Raw genomic sequence first — 19580 nt, forward strand, 5'->3', positions numbered from 1 at the left:
CTTTCAAACTTTCATAAACAAGTACTTCTAACTTGGAACCTGATGTACAAACACAATTCTTCCCCACATAGGTATACAATCTGGAATAATAGGTCTTTATTTTTCCAGAACTGGTATGACAACATTATTTGGGTTAAACAATTATTGAATAATGATGAACAACTATATGATTATCCAGAATTTATGAGAACACACAATGTTACATTCACTCCTGAGGAGTATCAAATTGTTGTTAGAGCTATCCCCAAAGGTGCTATTCTTCTTTTAGGAGAATATAACAATACTCCAAGTGCAACTGTTGAGGATTTTGTTGCCTCAATACAATTAGAAGGAATCGACATTTTAACCAAAAATGTAATAACATGAATATAAGGAAACTGTGTCAATATGTTACTATTCCCTCTGCTAAAATGTACTGGAATGCAGCCCTAGGACAAGTGAACTGGAACAAAGTTTCGTTGTTGTCTGGTAAATATTGTATATCTAATAAGGTGAAAGAAGTATCATACAAACTCATTCATAGAATCTACCCTGTAAAGACCTTTATTATACACAGATTTAAAATAGCTATTGATAACAAATGTGTATTTTGTGGTTGTGACCCAGAAACTCTTGACCATTTATTTTGGGACTGCTCTTATGTCAGAAGATTTTGGAGTGAGTTAGAAGATTTTATTTGAAAAGAAACGACTATTAATGTTAATCTGAGAGATCTGATATTATGTTTTATTTTGATCCAACTGATATGGACCCTGACTTAACTTTCATTGATAATTTGTTTATCTTTCATGGAAGATTATTTATCCATAAAATGAAGTGGGCAGAGAACAAAGCCCTTTTCACATTATTTAAGAGAGAATTTAAATATTATTTTGAAATGATCAGTAAATGTTTTTAAAAAAGCAATACGCACCATAAAAGTATTTAACAAATTGAAAATGAATCTTGATATGTAATACCCCTGTCTGTTAGGTTTATGTACTCTTGTTTGTATATTTCTGTTTTTTTTGTATTTGTGTTCATAATAAAATATAATTTAAAAAATGAGTCCATGTAGTATCTATCTGGGGTGTATTCATTGCATCTTGCAACGGAAACAGTTTACCGTTTAAGAACCAAACGGAAGTAAACTGCAAACTGAACGAACCGGGAATGGACCTCCCTTAATTTGTCCAATAGGAACTTGTTTTCGTTGCAAAATGGTTTCTGTTGCAAAACGTTTTGCAACACAATCGGTGTAATTAATTCACCCCTGGGCTCCATATCCAGCTAAAACAATTGCGTTTATGTGAAATAATTTAGCCAATCCAGTAATCTGACAATTTCAGACGTTAAAATCCACTGTATAGGTTTGTATTCACATGTTTTACATAACTTGTCACTAGTTGTTTTGCAAATTGACCATCAGGAGGCAGGATTTGGTTTCAACGAGAGACTTCAAGTGTAACACACCTCGTTTTCGTACTTTAATCTACAAATACGATAATTGATCTTGAAAGTTAACCTCATGGATGCTTTAAAATAATTGTATTTTTAATGTTCTCATCTTGACCCATTTTCGAGCATAGATCATTGTAATGGGGACGCGACATGGGAACAATTTATAGTCATTTGTTTCTTGGGGAAGATCATTAAGTGAGCACAAACAGGATATTGTTGTCATCTGTCAACAAAGCTGAAACTCTGATTATTTTTATATGTTTTAGTCCATTCAAATCAACTCTGGAGGCAATTATTTTGCTCGAACTCTATTTAGTTATTATGGTCATTTCATGTTCATGGGCTGTATATTTTCTGTTCGTTTCTAAACCTGTAATTGGGAGAACTTAGATTTCAAATTATGAGAAGCAGCTAGCTAGCCTGTATGGCCAGTCTATGTTTATGTCACATTCAGAAGTGAAATGGTAAGTATTACTTTTAATATAGTGAATGTTATTGGTAGCTAACAAAGCTGTCTTCAATGTTGTCCAACTGGTTTTAATCCCCGCCCAGAATTTTGGGTTGTCTTGACATCACTCATCGCTAGCTACCTGAAGTTTGTCGCACAGCAAAATGGACTTTTCCAAATTTCTGGACGATGATTTCGACGTGAAGGACTGGGTGAATGGGGCCTTCAAGATGCAGAAGGATGTGCCCGGGAAGGCAGATGCGCACGCGGCAACGCTGGTCATGAAACTGCAGTTGTTCATCCAGGAAGTCAACAATGCAATTGAGGGTAACTAAACTTTGGGACAACATCGGGAATCTATTGGTTGGACTCCCTAAGTTGTGAACGATCTGGTGGTTGGCGACGAAAAATAACCTTACCACAATGTAGCCGCGTCACCCCCCCCTCCTAGAGATTACAAATAGATAGTTTTTTTTGTAATCTCTAGGAACTATTTACCAGACAAAGTGAAACGTGTCCCTCGCTATCAAATAAACGTCTGATTCCAACTTTTGTCTGAACTGCACCATATCCCTGCTGCGGTATCCCAATGTTGTCCCAAGGCTAGGGTAACTGTGACATACTGTCAATTTTGTGTAAATGTTATTTTATTGCTGCCTGTTCCCCGAAACTACCAAGAAACATAACTATTCCAGGTTCAGTTAACTGAACTGGAACAACCAAGAGTCATAGGCTACAGTAACCCAATAATTGTCCAAGGACCTTGTTATTTTCAGAGGAAGACTGGCTCTGGCAGCCAAAACAGCCAAATATTCAATTTAAACGTGAGTCGATTCTCAATTGTGATACGGGTTTAGAAACATAAAGCCCTTTAATTTCATATCACATCAAAAATAATTCTACACTTACTGTACACTGTTTTAACAGACTTTATCGCAGTTGCAGCTGATTATTTTCCAGTTACAACACGTTCTGGTGGCTTTCTTCCATTACACACAGGTGTTCGGAGCATGCTAGATCGCTAATTAGAACAGGTGGTCACCTCTGTCTTCCGTAAACACGCGCTGTAACCTGGAGATATGGCCGTGTGGGAACACTAACCCTAAATAGTTAACCAAATAGCTACCCGGACTATCTGCATTGATCCTTTCTGCACAAACGTTTTTGACTCATGCCATACGCTGCTGCTACTGTTTATTATCTAACCTGTTGGCTAGTTACTTTATTCATAGTTATGTACATATCTACCTCGATTACCTCGTACCCCTGCACATTGACTCGGTACTGGTACCCAGTGTATAAAGCCAAGTTATTGTTACTCATTGTGTATTGATTATTATTTTCTATATTTTCTCTCTCTGCATTGTTGGGAAGGGCCCGTAAGTAAGCATTTCACTGTTAGCCTACACCTGTTGTTTACGAAGCATGATTTGATGTCTCCAGCTTCTTTGACCATTGACGTACACGATGGGAAACATTTGAATTGTATTTCTCCTTGTTCAGAGAGCAGTAACCAGGCCCTGCAGAACATGCCCAGAGTGCTGCGGGATGTGGAGGCCCTGAAGCAGGAAGCGTCATTCCTGAAGGAGCAGATGGTCCTTGTCAAAGAGGACATCAGGAAATTTGAGCAGGACACTGTTCAGTCCATGCAGGTATGGGAGCCATTTGCGTTATAAACACACATCAGACGGATACCTCATCGGAATTGACTTACGACTAAGCAAACACACACACCATGCAAATAAGCAGCACAGTCAGTCCATGTAGATACGGCGACATACACACAGTCGCATAATACTATAGTACTATGGGCAGGATATTGTCCTATTCAAATAGGATAACAAGCTCCCAGTACAGCAAATAAGTCGGAAGTTTACATACACCTTAGCCAAATACATTTCAACTCAGTTTTTCACAATTCCTGACATTTAATCCCAGTAAAAATTGTGATGGCCACTCCAATACCTTGACTTTGTTGTCCTTACGCCATTTTGCCACAACTTTTGAAGTATGCTTGGGGTCATTGTCCATTTGGAAGACCCATTTGCGACCAAGCTTTAACTTCATGACTGATGTCTTGAGATGCTGCTTCAATATATCCACATAATTCTCCTGCCTCATGATGCCATCTATTTTGTGAAGTGCACCAGTACCTTTTGCAGCAAACCACCCCCACAACATGATGCTGCCACCAACGTGCTTCACGGTTGGGATGGTGTTCTTCGGCTTGCAAGCGTCCCCCTTTTTCCTCCAAACATAACAATGGTCATTATGGCCAAACAGTTCTATTTTTGTTTCATCAGACCAGAGGACATTTCTCCAAAAAGTATGATCTTTGTCCCAATGTACAGTTGCAAACCGTAGTCTGGCTTTTTATGGCAGTTTTGTAGCAGTGGCTTCTTCCTTGCTGAGCGTCCTTTCAGGTTATGTCAATGTAGGACTCGTTTTACTGTGGATATAGATACTTTTGTACCTGTTTCCTCCAGCATCTTCACAAGGTCCTTTGCTGTAGTTCTGGGATTGATTTGCACTTTTCGCACCAAAGTACGTTCATCTCCAGGAGACAGAACTCGTCTCCTTCCTGAGCGCTATGACGGCTGCGTGGTCCCATGGTGATTATACTTGCGAACTATTGTTTGTACAGATGAACGTGGTACCTTCAGGCGTTTGGAAATTGCTCCCAAGGATGAACCAGACTTGTGGAGGTCTACAAATTTTTTTCTGAGGTCTTGGCTGATTTCTTTTGATTTTCCCATGATGTCAAGCAAAGAGGCACTGAGTTTGAAGGTAGGCCTTGAAATACATCCACAGGTACACCTCCAATTGACTCAAATGATGTCAATTAGCCTATCAGAAGCTTCTAAAGCCATAACATAATTTTCTGGAATTTTCCAAGCTGTTTAAAGGCACAGTCAACTTAGTGTATGTAAACTTTTGACCCACTGGAATTATGATACAGTGAAATAATCTGTCTGTAAACAATTGTTGGAAAAATTACTTGTGTCATGCACAAAGTAGATGTCCTTACCGACTTGCCAAATCTATAGTTTGTTAACAAGAAATGTGTTGAGTGGTTGAAAAACGAGTTTTAATGACTCTAACCTAAGTGTGTGTAAACTTCTGACTTCAACTGTATTTGTTGTCAGTTATACAGCACTAAGTCTTTGGCGTGTGGATTCTGTGTTGCAGGTCTTGGTGGAGCTCGATCAGGTCAAGTCTCGGATGCACTTAGCCTCCGATGCACTACAGGAGGCAGACAAATGGAGCACGCTCAGTGCAGACATCGAGGAGACCTTCAAGACACAGGTGGCGTCAAACTACCTCTAAAACCCTGCTCCACTCCCCTTAGTATACTGTAATATGTAATATCTCTCTGCACTAATTTAAGGATTCAGTGATTTGATATTTTAGGTGGCACAGGTGACCAAATATTCTTCTTGTTCAAAAATGTAGTACATATAGCCAATGTAGAAGTCTCTTGGTTCTTTGTAATATTCGGAGATACTATTTTCGGGATGTCGTAAAGGTAGACTATTATGACGTAGATGCAGAAAGTAAACAGTATAGTAGGGTTGATTTCCGCAACAGCTAAGAGCGTTGAAGCGTGAGGCTCAACTTCTCTGCTGTTTTGGTGCCCTGGCTACCATGCTGTGAACAGTGTGAAGTGAACCCATGCACATGCGCAGATACTGTGAGAGAGCAAAGTCTTGCATCTCGCTCATTTCAATATCTGCGATGCTGCATCATGACAACGTCATTTTGCTGAGTTGACTTTATAACAAGTGACCAACTCCTCAAAGGCAGAAGACATCCCACGTTAACAGGAACACACAAGCTCTAGTGATTTCCATTTAACCGGAACTTTCTGCCACTACCTCGTTCCCCCAGGACATGGCTGTAATCTCTTCTAAACTGACCGCCATGCAGAACAGCCTGGCTATGCTGGTGGACACACCAGACTACTCTGAGAAATGTGTGCACCTGGAGGCTCTGAAGAACAGGCTGGAGGCCTTGGCCAGCCCCCAGATAGTAGCCACCTTCAACTCCATGTCTGTAGGTAAGAGACGGTCTGCAAATAACTTATGATTGGGTTGAGATGGAATACTCAATCCGTATTAGTTTAGACCGGTCTTTCTGAAACCTGATTCTGACTAGGCTTATGGTTTTCTTTTCTTCTGCAGACCAAGCCAAGCTCTTTGTGAAAGTCTTCACAGAGATCGACAGAATGCCACAGCTTCTTGCCTACTACTACAAGTGTCATAAGGTATGTGTTACATTGTCACTGATTTTAATTTAGTGTAATTGCTTACATGGTTTATTTTGTAGGTATGTGTTTTCCAATTGTTGACTTGAATTCTCCTGTGTGTTTCCAGGGTCAGCTGGTGAGTGTGTGGCAGGACCTGTCTCAGAGTGAGCTGAGTCTAAATCAGCAGCTGGCTGAGTTCTACGACACCCTGCTCTCCACCTGGCACTCACAGCTACAGTGGAGCAGCCAGGTATACACACACACACACACACACACACACACACACACACACACACACACACACACACACACACACACACACACACACACACACACACACACACACACACACACACACAGTCTAGTGGTTTTTAAACTTTTTCAGGGGGATCCCATTTCTTTCGGAAAAATTTCTGGCCCCCCCCCCACCCCAAATCTAACCTTCAAATAAATTTAGATTTATACTTTTCTCATCACAATTAAAATAACCAATAAATACTTTGTTTTACTCAATAAAATTGTATTTTTCTAATTATCTTTCAAAAAAGTTAGTATATTGTCCCATACAATGATCTGTAATTCACCCCAATTATGTATTTCATTATGTGAAAAACTGGCAAAACACTGCGATTCCCACTCGACCCCGACTTTGAGTACCACTGCTCTGTATCATACCATAACACACGCGCTCCATCGTAACATAACACACACACAACTAAGTATCCTTCCCACACTGTATCATACAGCAACGCAGGTAGAGGCAGAAACCCTCAGGTTAGGGCTGCACAAGTAATTCAATTCACATCGAAATTGCAATATTGACATTTGCAGTGTCCATATCTCAAGAGATCCATATCGTATGCAATATTTTAAAACGGCCACTCGGCCGCGTCAGTTTTTAAAAGGTACTTTGTTTGTCATGTCTCATCTCTTGCGGCTGCTTTCCACAAGCCTTGCCCCATGTCACTCAAAGCAGCGCAGTTCCGCCTCCTCACTGTTCGATCCACTATAAGTTTGCATGCAGTTCCCGTCGTGCAGTCCACAGATTGTTCCAAACACAAAGGATGCTGCTTTCCACTTTGCTTCTTAATATAAGTATTTATATGATTCTGACCGTTCACCCAAGCGTTTTGATTTATATCACAATATGATTTAAAAAAAAAGCTATTATATTTTTTCGCCCATATCGTGCAGCCCTGCCCTAGGCATCCTTTCTCACACTACCATACATTTACACACCATGACTTACACTAATAGACTGTACAATAAAAAAATATATATTCTTGCTGTAAAAAAACATGTCCGCAGAGGGTCCACAATCTTCCATCTACAACGTGTCATCTCCAACCTAACCCCATGTCCCCATATGACTGTATATGAATCTATCTACCCTCCACCACCAGGTGTTTAAGAATCCATACGAGGTGGTGACAGTGCTGCTGATCCAGACCCTGGGGGCCATGGTGCCCTCCATCCCTGTGTGTCTGAGCACGGCCATGGAGCGCGCCCCCCAGGAGCAGCGGCTGGACACCCTGCTGGAGCTCCACCACACCGCTGCCACCTTCGGCAGGAGCCTGGCGCAGGCCATGTTGCCACACCTGGGTCTGTTCGCCTGCTACTGCGCCTATGTATTTATTTATTTATAGGCCTATCATTTGCACGTTAATCGACAAGTCTGTCAATGCTGAGGTGTAAAATAGTTTCGGCTTTAGCTGCACAGTTTATTTTCATCCGTAGTCCCTTGTTAATCAGCAGTGAGATTGATGATATAGATTATAAGATTGTAATGATATCAGCCCTGCGTCAAAATACTTGTCAAGTACTTGGAAGGTGGCCTTGATTTGGCTTGGAGTTTGCACTTTTGGGACTATTCCATAGGTAACATAATTACAGTAGGGAAACTGAAGTATTTGAAAGATCTGCCTATGACATGTTTATGGTAGTCTTGATAGTGACGCTAATTAATTGTATTGATATACATAACGCTGAATCCTAACTTGAGCTCCACCCAGGTAATTCAAACTTTTCCTTAGGGTTGACATCTGAGTGTTTTTGGGGGGGGGGGAAAGTTCAGTGCTCACAAGGTAGACTTATGTTGTGGTTGTACCTCTCAGGTGAGAACAACCTGCTGAAGGTGAATGAGCTGGTCAGTGCCCTGTATGACCCCTACAAACCCTACCAGCTGCAGTATGGAGACCTGGAGGAGTCCCACCTCCTCATCCAGATCAGCGCCATGCCCCTGGTGAGGCACATTTACATTTTAGTCATTTAAGAGACTTACAGGAGCAATTAGGGTAAAGTGCATCGGTTCGGGGATTCGAATCGGCGACCTTTTGATTACTGGCCCAACGCTCTTATCTGCTAGGATACCACCGCACACACACAAACTCACGCACATACCAAACCTTATTCAATGGTAATTTCATTTTTTGGGGCAGGCGAGTGGAAAGGACCTTGTGACCATTGACCGTGTACCTCTTTCTTTCTCTCTTCATCGTACTTTTTCTTCTCTCTCCCGCCCCTCTTTCTCTCTCTCTTTATTCCCTTCCTTTTCCCCCTCCTTCTGTCAGGAGCGTGGTGAGGTGATAGACTGTGTAGAGGAGCTGAGTCACTCAGTGGGGAAGCTGTTTGGCCTGGCCGGTGCTGCTGTTGACCGCTGTGTCAAACTGACTGACGGCCTGGCCTTGTGTGGCCTCCTCAAGGCCCTCAAAGCCCTCTTCGCCAAGTAATTATACACGACTGTACACTTTGTTTTTATTGATAATTTTTGGGGGGGTGGAATGTTTCAACTTTTCAGTGTAAACTTAAACGGTATGTAGAAAAGATAATAGAGCTGTACAGTATATATATTTTTTAAAATAAGATCATCTTTGAGAACTAACAATCGCCATTCCAAAAATGTCATCGCATGGGGCCTCAATTGATTTTGTTATGTTTGAGTCACTCAGATCGCATAAGAACACGGCATAAGCCATGGTAAAATGTGTAGAATTGTAGGAAATTAGCTTTAAAACATAACAGTTTTGTCTCTGCGGCCAAGAGGACACCCACTACTCCTCCAACCCTAACTATGACACCACTGCTGAAAAAAATCCTAGGGGAAACACTGACAGTTCATACACATACTACACGGTACACGCACATTTCAATATTTGTATGAATATTCTGGTTGACTTTTGTCCATTGCTCTCACATATATGTGTCTTGGCCAATTTTTCTACAGGTATGTGTCAGACTTCTCCACCACTCTGCAGTCAGTCAGGAAGAAGTGCAGGTTGGAGGACATGCCCAGTGCTGCTGTGTTCCAAGAGGATTGGACTGCCTTCCAGAACTCGGTCAGGTGGGTTTTGTGTGAACCCAAATCAAACTCTGCTGGCTCTGATATTTTCCTTTGCACATTGTCATTTTCAGGATGCTTCCAACAACCATGGTTAATTAGATGTTAAGTCCCATATTTAGGGGACTGAGTGGTTTTGGACCGGTTCTGACTGACATTTTGGTGTACAAAGCACTCTGTTAATGTCACAGGGTCCAGTGTCTTATTGTACACTACATGACCAAAAGTAAGTGTGCACCTGCTCATCCAACATCTCATTCCAAAATCATGGGACTTAATATGGATTTGGTCCCCCCTTTGCTGCTATAACAGGCTCTACTCTTCTGGGAAGGCTTTCCACTAGATGTTGGAACATTGCTGCGGGTACTTTCTTCCATTCAGCCACAAGAGCAATAGTGAGGTTGGGCACTGATGCCTGGCTCACAGTTGGCGTTTCCATTCAATTCATCCCAAAGGTGTTTGATGGGGTTGAGGTCAGTGCTCTGTGCAGGCCAGTCAAGTTCTTCCTCAAATATCTCGACAAACCATTTCTGTATGGACCTCGCTTTGTGCACGGGGGGCATTGTCATGCTGAAACAGGAAAGGGTCTTCCCTAAACTGTTGCCACAAAGTCTAGAATGTCATTGTATGCTGTAGCATTAAGATTTCCCTTCACTGGAGCTAAAGGGCCTAGCCCAAACCATAAAAAACAGCCCCAGACCATTATTCCTCCTCCACCAAACGTAACAGTTGGCACTATGCATTCGGGCAAACATGGTTCTCCTGGCATCCTCCAAACCCAGATGTGTCTGTCAGACTGCCAGATGGTGAAGCGTGATTCATCACTCCAGAGAACGCGTTTCCACTGCTCCAGAGTCCAATGGCGACGAGCTTTACACCACTTCAGCCGTCGCTTGGCATTGCACATGGCGATCTTAGGCTTGTGTACAGCTGCTCGGCCATGGAAACCCATTTCATGAAGCTCCCGACGAACAGTTCTGGTGCTGACGTTGCTTCTAGAGGCAGTTTGGAACTCTGTAGGGAGTGATGCAACCGAGGACAGACAATTTTTGCACGCTGCGGTCGGCGGTCCCTTTCTGTTTTCTGTGAGCTTGTGTGGCATACCACTTCCCTGTTGCGCCGTTGTTGCTCCTAGACGTTTCCATTTCACAATAACAGCACTTACAGTTGACTGGGGCAGCTCTAGCAGGGCAGAAATTTGACAAACTGACTTGTTGGAAATGTGGCATCCTATGACGGTACCATGTTGAAAGTCACTGAGCTCTTCGGTAAGGCCATTCTACTGCCAATGTTTGTCTATGGAGATTGCATGGCTGTGCTCGATTTTATACATCTGTCAACAACGGCTGCGACTGAAATGGCCAAATCCACTAATCAGAAGGGGTGTTCACATGCTTTTGTATATATAGTGTGTTACAAAGCCCCATATTTCTGCTACCACTCTGTCAGCAGAGCTGACTTTAAGTGTCAGGTTTTACACCCCGAATTGCATAGGGAGTGACGTATCACATTTTGTGCCTTATCTAGACAAAGAATCTATTTAATTTGCCTCTGAGCGACGGTGCCCAGCCTGCCAGATGGCATGTTAAAGGCAGATTGACGTTTATTGTCATGAATCTTGCTCTGGAGGCAGAATTGAGCGATTTCTGCTAGATGGGCCAGATGCAAAGTCAACATTTTTGGTCTTCATTTAAGGTGAGGGTGAGGCATTAGGGTTAGCAGTGTGGTTAAGGTTAGGTTTAAAATCAGATTTTATGACTTTCTGGCTGTGCCAGCTAGTGACCACTCTGCAGAGCTGCCTCCAGGGCAAGATTCATGACAATAAATGCCATATTAAAGGGGACAGTCTAGGGACTCCGTCCATTGTGGTTTCGCCTCGCTGTGATATTCTGAGCCAGATTGGGAGCTCTCGACATGACTAAATGCTAAATCATTTTGTAGAATTGAAACACGACCACTTTCTCTTGGTCACAGAGGGACAGAATGACTGAATGCGCAAAGCTGAAGTTGTAACGAGTCTGTACACATTCGCATGGTGTTTCTGCTTTGCTGAGAGGACGCTTGGTAGAACATGCTGTGTCGTCAGTTGAAATGGATCCAAACTTGTACTGTCACTAAATATGATCATATTTATTTTACAGCTTGTTATAAGGTTGAATATTATAGTAAATTGTTTAGAATTTGATTGTTACTATATTTAGAAAGCATTTCAGTAATTTCAAGCCCTATTCCCCCACTTTTGTTGAATAGGACAAAAGTCTGATATTGTTTTTTTATATTTTCATAATATTTGTACTATATACTTGAGCCTGTGTCCTCAAAAGTGAGTACACCTCAGCAATTGTATAAAAACATTTTTTTTTACCAGAAAGGTCCGTTTCAGACCTTTCTATAACTATGCAGCATTACTAGATATTGTTTATGGTAATTTCATAAAAAATAACTTTTGGATCTATTTAGGCAAAAATCTACATTCCCCCCCCCCTCATAACGTTCAACCAGGCCAATGCAGTACAGCTCGGCTGGTCTTGGCTCAGTAGTATGAAAAGGGTGATTGTGCATGAACTGTGTATTATTTTTGATACCCCGTGTATCCTCTGCATTGCAGGATCATTGCCACCTGTGGGGAGTTGCTGAGACAGTGTGGAGCCTATGAGCTGCAGCTGTCAAACAAGTAAGACCAATGCCATCGCTCTAGCCGAGGTCCAAATCAACCCCCAGACCCTACTCCCTAGCTACCTGACTCCCCTACTTATATCCATTCATACTTCCCCCGTTCTCTTGCCATGTCCTATAGGTCCATTTTATTTAAGTACGTTTTATTTCAAAGTGCATTGTACATGGGCCTCAACACACTTTATGATCCTATAGGATCCTGGCCACGGCGGGGAAGTACCTGTCTGAGTCGTACAGCCCTCGGAGCCTGGCGGGCATCCAGGAGGCCAGCTCCACGGAGAGGAAGGCAAGTGGCAGGAACCCCTGGCAGGAGTATAACTACCTGCAGAGGGGCAACATGGCAGAGTACAACGGCCTGATGGGGCTGCTCTACTCCCTCAAGGTATGGATGGTCATACTGGGGGGGATGACTTGGCACTTTCATTTGGGTTTAAGGTTTTAGCTTTGGGTGGGATGTTACGGTAGTTGTAGGTTGGGAATGTAGCCTATAAATGGTCAAATGTCCAATTGTAACTATTTTCAGAGTGAAAATACAGAGTCTTGTGATCAATGACTGTCATTTTTGCTTCAATAAAGGCTTGTAACGCAATTAAGTGTCGCTATGTTTTCGGAGCGTTAGGTCTGTTGTGAGGTCTGACATGTTCAAGTTGCCGTTGTTTTGTAGGAGAAGGGGACAGGTAACTCCAGTCTTCTGGCTGAGACCCGAGTGGCTCTGACCCGTCTCAACCAGCAGGCCAACCAGCTGGCCTTCGACTCGGTCTTCCTGCAGATCAAACATCAACTCTGCTTGGTCTCCAAAATGGAGGTGTGTGTGCAGTCAGTGAATCTTGTTTCTGTGTGTAAATGTAATACTTACATATGTTCCGTCTTGTACCATGGCTGTTATCAGAGCCGAGATGCAGGAGGTTTTGGAGAGAGCTATGCTGAAGACCTGCCTACCTTCAGCTTGTCCCCACAGGAGTACATCACCAATGTATGTCTGGCCTAACTATGGGCACAACATCTACAGGTTATATAATTCAAGTCATAGATTCAAGTGTTATTGTATATGTATAATGTAATATAACCTGTCCTTGCAAGCTGTCTTTGGTGTTTTTTCTGCTGTAAATGTTCACTGTTAGTGTTACTAAAGTACTATGAATGTTCAGGTTCGTCAGGTTGTGTTGAGGTGGCTTACTGCCTGTGTTTCTCCTTGAAAGATAGGACAGTACATCATGTCTCTGCCGCTCCACTTGGAGCCCTTTGTGACGCAAGAAGACCCGGCGCTGGAGTTGGCCCTGCACGCAGGCAAACTGCCTTTCCCTCCTGAGCAAGGTGACCCCCCCCCACCCCCCTCTTTCATTCGGTCTATCCCTCCATCTGTCTCTCTACTCTTCCCTCCTTTTAGATGTTTGCCCCTCTTGTCTGGTACCCGTCTCCCTTGTTCTTTTGCTCCTCATCTCTCTTCAGGTTTTCCACCTTTTTCCTCTCTTCCCCAGTCCTCTTCCATCTCCCCATACCTCTCCCCTCTCTTCTCAGTCTTCCCCCCACTTTACCTATTGCCCTAAACTCCCGGTCTCTTCTTTCTTTCTTTCTTTCTCTCCTTGCACATTCCATCTCTCCTCCAGTCTCCCTCTCTTTGTCCTAATTTCAATAGCTGCCCTTGCCATTTTCTGTGTGTGACTGGCCATGCCTGACATTGTTTGTCTGACATTGTTTCAACCTCAGGTGATGACCTTCCGGAGCTGGACAACACAGCAGACTACTGGCTGGGCTCCATCGCCAGGGCGACCATGCAGACGTACTGTGACGCCATCCTGCTCATCCCAGAGCTCACGGCCCACTCCACCAAACAGCTGGCCACCGACATCGGTACTGTACCTCCGTCACTTACCTCCAAAATAGTAGGGATGTAACGATTCACCGATACGCATTGGTCCCGGTTCAAATGTTTAAGATATGAGTGCATCGCTCTGCGGGAGCCCAAACCGCACCGATGTTCAAATGTTACGAATTGCCAGTTCACTAATGTTTTTTAATCGTACTGTTTTATTCCGAAAATACCTCATCTGATGTGACTGAATTGATGTGTCCTCTCCTTCAGTTCAGTAGCCTGTCGAACTTTTGTGACTAACGGCATATGACTGTCAAATAACAACTGTGCGCACAGCTGGGAGATACAGCTGCTGGTGCCAACGAGAGGTCGGCCTATCCCTGTTCTAATAGGATATTCGTACATCTGTGCGGCACTTTCAGCATTCAGAGGCCTGTCAAATGGCTTTCGCAATGTCAAATTATAGGCTTTATTAGTTGAGTGACAACCAATGTAATTTGCTGGCTCATTGTTACCAAATGTGCTGTAGAAAATGGTGTTTTACCGGAGTTGTGTAGCCTACCAGAGTGGACGCAACTCACATCCAACTGCTGATTTTAAGGTTTTCAATCATTCAGATTTTATTTAGATTGTTCAGGTTCACCATAAGAAATAGTTTTGGTAGTTTTGCTTTAAACAGTCAATGTCAATGTTTGTAGAGGACAGCAATCATTTTTGCGAGCTGTGCAAGGGTGCATTCAATGGTCCCCTCCTGTACTCCCTGTTCACCCACGACTGCATGGCCAGGCACGACTCCAACACCATCATTAAGTTTGCAGACGACATAACAGTGTCAGCCTGATCACCGACAACGACGAGACAGCCTATAGGGAGGAGGTCAGAGACCTGGCCGGGTGGTGCCAGAATAACAACCTATCCCTCAACGTAACCAAGATTAAGGAGATGATTGTGGACTACAGGAAAAGGAGGACCGAGCAGTGAGGGCTGTAGTGGAGCAGGTTGAGAGCTTCAAATTCCTTGGTGTCTACATCACCAACAAACTAGAATGGTCCAAACACACCAAGACCGTCGTGAAGAGGGCACGACAAAGCCTATTCCCCCTCAGGAAACTAAAAAGATTTGGCATGGGTCCTGAGATCCTACCACATGGCAAGCGGTACCGGAGTGCCAAGTCTAGGACAACAAGGCTTCTCAACAGTTTTTACCCCCAAGCCGTAAGACTCCTGAACAGGTAATCAAATGGCTACTCGGACTATCTGCATTGTGTATGGTATTGGGGCCCATGTATTTAGAGTAATATTGAATCGTTCATGAAATATTTATTAGATTGCTCTAGATCAATTTTGTACATGGAGCCAACGTGGTTATAAGTACTGAATGTCATTGCTTCCTGGGTGCTGTATGATCATCTGGAGTTGGTTGTTTAGTAAAAAAATTATGTAAAACTACAGACTCGTTACATTTTCAGATGATTTTTAAAAACGTAAACCAAGAAGCAATACGTACTTACACACGTGTTGTAATTATAAAGTTATATGTAACTACGTTGATGTTGATAGTAATAGAGCATCATCAAGTATGCGTTTTTCAAAGGCCTTCTTGCCAAAGCATCAATAAAGTGTATCTTTCGGCTTGGCAGGTACTCTCTACATCTATTTGTAATTAATATCGGAAACCCAGAACTAAAATGTTGATGCTCGATTAACTTCAGGGGGAGATGTGAACTTGACTTGCAAAGTATCCCCCCTCCCTCCCTTAATTGGAAACTCTACAAGTTTCAGGCAAGTCTATTGGCCAAATGTCCCCTTCTGAAATGTTAAATATGCGAGCACCTGTAAAATTGTAATTTGTCCAAATGTTCAGTGGTGAAAAATCATCGTACCAGAACAGAGTTCCTCGTTAGTCGTTGCATCCCACAGACTGTTGACAGACGCAACGATACCATTTATGTTAAGTTCGTCTATCCACAAGAGATGAATTGGTAATAATATAGTAATAATCAAATTGTATCGGTCACATACACATATTTAGCAGATGCTATTGGGGGTGTAGCGAAATGCTTGTGTTCCTAGCTCCAACAGTGCAGTAAGTAGTATCTAACAATTCACAACAATACACACATCTAAAGTAAAATAATGGAATTAAAAAATATATAAATATTAGGACACGCAATGTCGGAGTGGCATTGACTAAAATACAGTAGAATAGAATACAGTAAATACATATGAAATGAGTAAAGCAGAATGTAAACATTATTAAAGTGACTAGTGATTCCATGTCTATGTATATAGGGCAGCAGCCTCTAAGGTGCAGGGTTGAGTAACCGCGTGGTAGCCGGCTAGAGATGGTTATTTAAGTTTGATGGCCTTGAGATAGAAGCTGTTTTTCAGTCTCTCTGTCCCAGTGTTGATGCAGCTGTACTGACCTCGCCTTCTGGATGATAGTGGGGTGAACAGGCAGTGGCTCGGGTGGTTGTTATCCTTGATTTTTTTGGCCTTCCGGTGACATCAGGTCCTGGAGGGCAGGCAGTGTGCCCCCGGTGATGCGTTGTGCAGACCTCACTACCCTCTGGAGAGCCATGCCGTTGCAGGCGGTGCAGTTGCCGTACCAGGCGGTGATGCAGCCTGACAGGATGCTCTCAATTGTGCATTTGTAAAAGTTTGAGGGTCTTAGGGGCCAAGCCGAATTTCTTCTGCATCCTGAGGTTGAAGAGGCGCTGTTGCGCCATCAACACCACACTGTCTGTGTGGGTGGACCATTCAGATTGTCAGTGATGTGTGAAGCTTTTCACCTCCACTGCGGTCCCGTCAATGCGGATAGGGTCGTGCTCCCTCTGCTGTTTCCTGAAGTCGACGATCAGCTCCTTCGTTTTGTTGAGGGAGAGGTTATTTTCCTGGCACCACTCCGCTAGGGCCCTCACCTCCTCCCTCTAGGCTCTCTCGTCATTGTTGGTAATCAGGTCTACTACTGTTGTGTCGTCTGCAAACTTGATGATTGAGTTGGAGGCCTGCGTTGCCACGCAGTCATGTTTGAACAGGGAATATAGGAGGAGGCTGAGCACGCACCCTTGTGGGGCCTCAGTGTTGAGGATCAGTGAAGTGGAAGTGTTGTTTCCTACCTTCACCACCTGGGGGCTGCCTGTCAGGAAGTTCAGGAACCAGTTTATCAGGGCGGGGTTCAGACCCAGGGTTCCAAGTTTAATGATGAGCTTGGAGGGTACTATGGTGTTTAAGGCTGAGCTATAATCAATGAACAGCAGTCTTATAGGTATTCCTCTTGTCCAGATGGGATAAGGCAGTGTGCAGTGCGATGGCGATTGCATCGTCTGTGGATCTATTGGGGTGGTATGCAAATTGAAGTGGGTCTAGGGTGTTAGGTAAGGTGGAGGTGATATGATCCTTAACTACTGTAGCCTCTCAAATCACTTCATGATGACAGAAGTGAGTGCTACGGTGGCCTCCCTAGTGGCGCAGTGGTCTAAGGCACTGCATCGCAGTGCTAGTTGTGCCACTAGAGATCCTGGGTTCAAGTCCAGGCTCTGTCGCAGATGGCTGCAACCGGGAGACCCATGGGGCGGCACACAATTGGCCCAGTGTCGTCCGGGTTATGGGAGGGTTTGCCCGGCAAGGATGTCCTTGTCCCATCGCGCTAGGGAGGCCAGCGACTCCTGTGGCGCCCCGGGCACAATGCACGCTGACACGGTCGCCAGGTGTACGGTGTTTCCTCAGACACTTTGGTGCAGCTGGCTTCCGGGTTAAGTGGGCAATGTTTCAAGAAGCAGTGGGTACAGGAACAATGGTGGACATCTTGAAGCAAGTGGGGACAGCAGACTGGGATAGGGGGATATTGAAAGTCTGTAAACACGCTAGGGATGCCTCCTGCAGCCTTGCGAGGGTTAACACGCTTAAATGCGTGGACCACGGGAGTCCTTGGGAGTGGGCAGTGTCGGTGACACTGTGTTATCCTCAAAGCGGGCGAAGATGGTGTTTTAGCTTGTCGGTATCTGCATGGCTGGTTTTCCCCTGTTCCCCGTGATTGTCTGTAGACCCTGCCATATAATATAGTAATTTAATAGGTAATAATAATGTCCATACTATGTTTTCAGTGTGTTAGTGCCACACAGGAGACAGATGTTGAAGACAAAACACTAACTCCCCACAGACTACCTGAGCAACGTGATGGACGCGTTGGGCCTGCAGCCCTCCAGGACCCTTCAGCAGATAGTGACCCTGCTGAGGGCCAAGCCAGAGGAGTACAGACAGACGGCCAAACTGCTGCCCCGCAGACTGGTGTCCACCATCGCTGCCCTGAGAGGGCTGGACCACTGACCACGGTCACACTCTAAACCGGTAACGGACTATGGACAAAAAAATAAGCTCTTTCACTAACTCTGGCACAATGACACTAAAATGTTGATGAATGTGCACTGTCTCTCACATAAGTCCAACGTTAAAAGTATAGGGCCCAGTCTTTTTCTCGTCCCAACACAAATACATTGTGTCCTTCACCTCCTGTGTTGGTCAGCCTGATCTCGAATTTGTTTACACCTGACCAAAAAACAAATCCAGTCTTAGAATGTAGAGAAAAAAAATATCAAATTACACTTTTTTTTTTATATGCATTGTAAATATGGTAGTATGTCATGTAAAAATGATGATCCTACTCAAATTGCTTGTTCCTCACTGTTTTTCCTCTCTCTATAGATATGAACTACAATCTGGAGTCTGGACCCCTGGTATGACAAACTGAGAAGTATCCATTTGGGGATATTCCCATCATGCAACATCTTCAAATCAAATATTTAAACTGCTTTGGCATCATACTATTGGCTACTCTGTTAGAAAGAAATACATTGTTTTCTATTATGGTACATTTTTATTAATTTGCACTTATATTGGGGTAAATCAAGGTAGAATTGGTTTTTCTTATTTGTAATGTACTGGAATCTGTCCACTAATTTAATAAACGTGTAGCCTTGTTGTCTTCAACTCTTTGATAATGAAATGAATTGAAGATTCAAGTTAAATGTCTGATTAACTGAGGATGCTGTTGCCATAGCAAGGGTAGTATTGTTCACGTAGGCTATGTTTAACAGTATGAAGGTTCATCTCAGAAAATAATTAATTAACATACTGTAATGCTGGGGTTGGCAACAGGCCAAAGCTTTTTGTTTTTGGTTAAAAAAAATAGACTAAAATCTCCATGAATTCAACTAAGGATTTGTTTAATTTAGGAAATAATTTCCCAAGTATTCCCCAAAAAATAAAAGATGTAATCATGTCTGAAATTGTTATTTTGAAATACAATCTCTTTTGGAGCTCAGTGATTAGAATTATGTTCCCGTCCCGATCATCCGTCGGACAAAACTCGTCCGGAATTTAGTTGCCTACCCCTGGCCTGCCGTAAAACAGTTGTAGGATAGGCTAACTGCAATGAGGATCTGAATTTTCAGGGCACCAAATTATCGGAGTATCTTTCCCAATGTAAAAAAATGTGTTATATATATTTTAGGCCAAGCTGTGTATGTGTCACTGTCTGGTTTTTAGTGGAGCATTCTGGCCTACAGCAGGAAAGTAGAATGAGACAGACCCCAGTCAGCATAGTGAGCAGAATTCGCCAG

The 19580-nt window shown here is 43.3% G+C and overlaps 1 protein-coding gene across 2 annotated transcripts; it reads left to right on the forward strand.

The window, feature by feature from the left end:
- The first annotated feature begins 1499 nt into the window (after positions 1-1499).
- On the forward strand, positions 1500-19240 carry LOC120046277 (conserved oligomeric Golgi complex subunit 7-like). 2 transcript variants are annotated; one of them, XM_038991360.1, is made up of 19 exons: positions 1503-1904; positions 1993-2215; positions 3392-3540; positions 5078-5194; positions 5777-5945; positions 6070-6152; positions 6262-6384; positions 7538-7736; positions 8249-8376; positions 8705-8859; positions 9358-9474; positions 12080-12145; positions 12343-12529; positions 12812-12952; positions 13037-13120; positions 13347-13461; positions 13855-13998; positions 18122-18309; positions 18664-19240. In XM_038991360.1, the coding sequence occupies exons 2-18, from the start codon at positions 2053-2055 to the stop codon at positions 18286-18288; spliced, it is 2307 nt and encodes a 768-aa protein (XP_038847288.1). In that variant the 5' UTR covers positions 1503-1904; positions 1993-2052; the 3' UTR covers positions 18289-18309; positions 18664-19240. The 2 variants fall into 2 exon arrangements, with proteins under 2 accessions (XP_038847289.1, XP_038847288.1); XM_038991361.1 differs by lacking the exon at positions 13037-13120 and having other exon boundaries at positions 1500-1904.
- Positions 19241-19580: the final 340 nt, after the last annotated feature.

This window comes from Salvelinus namaycush, chromosome 4 (genome assembly GCF_016432855.1).
Source record: "Salvelinus namaycush isolate Seneca chromosome 4, SaNama_1.0, whole genome shotgun sequence".
Classification (NCBI taxonomy): Eukaryota; Metazoa; Chordata; class Actinopteri; order Salmoniformes; family Salmonidae; genus Salvelinus; species Salvelinus namaycush.

Excerpts from the sequence above, each read along its gene's own strand:
- LOC120046277 (XM_038991360.1), top strand. The coding sequence starts at position 2,053 with ATGGACTTTTCCAAATTTCTGGACGATGATTTCGACGTGAAGGACTGG. Across the intron at positions 5,195-5,776 it reads AGGAGACCTTCAAGACACAG|GACATGGCTGTAATCTCTTC; the intron begins GTGGCGTCAAAC and ends TCGTTCCCCCAG. Across the intron at positions 8,377-8,704 it reads AGATCAGCGCCATGCCCCTG|GAGCGTGGTGAGGTGATAGA; the intron begins GTGAGGCACATT and ends TCCTTCTGTCAG.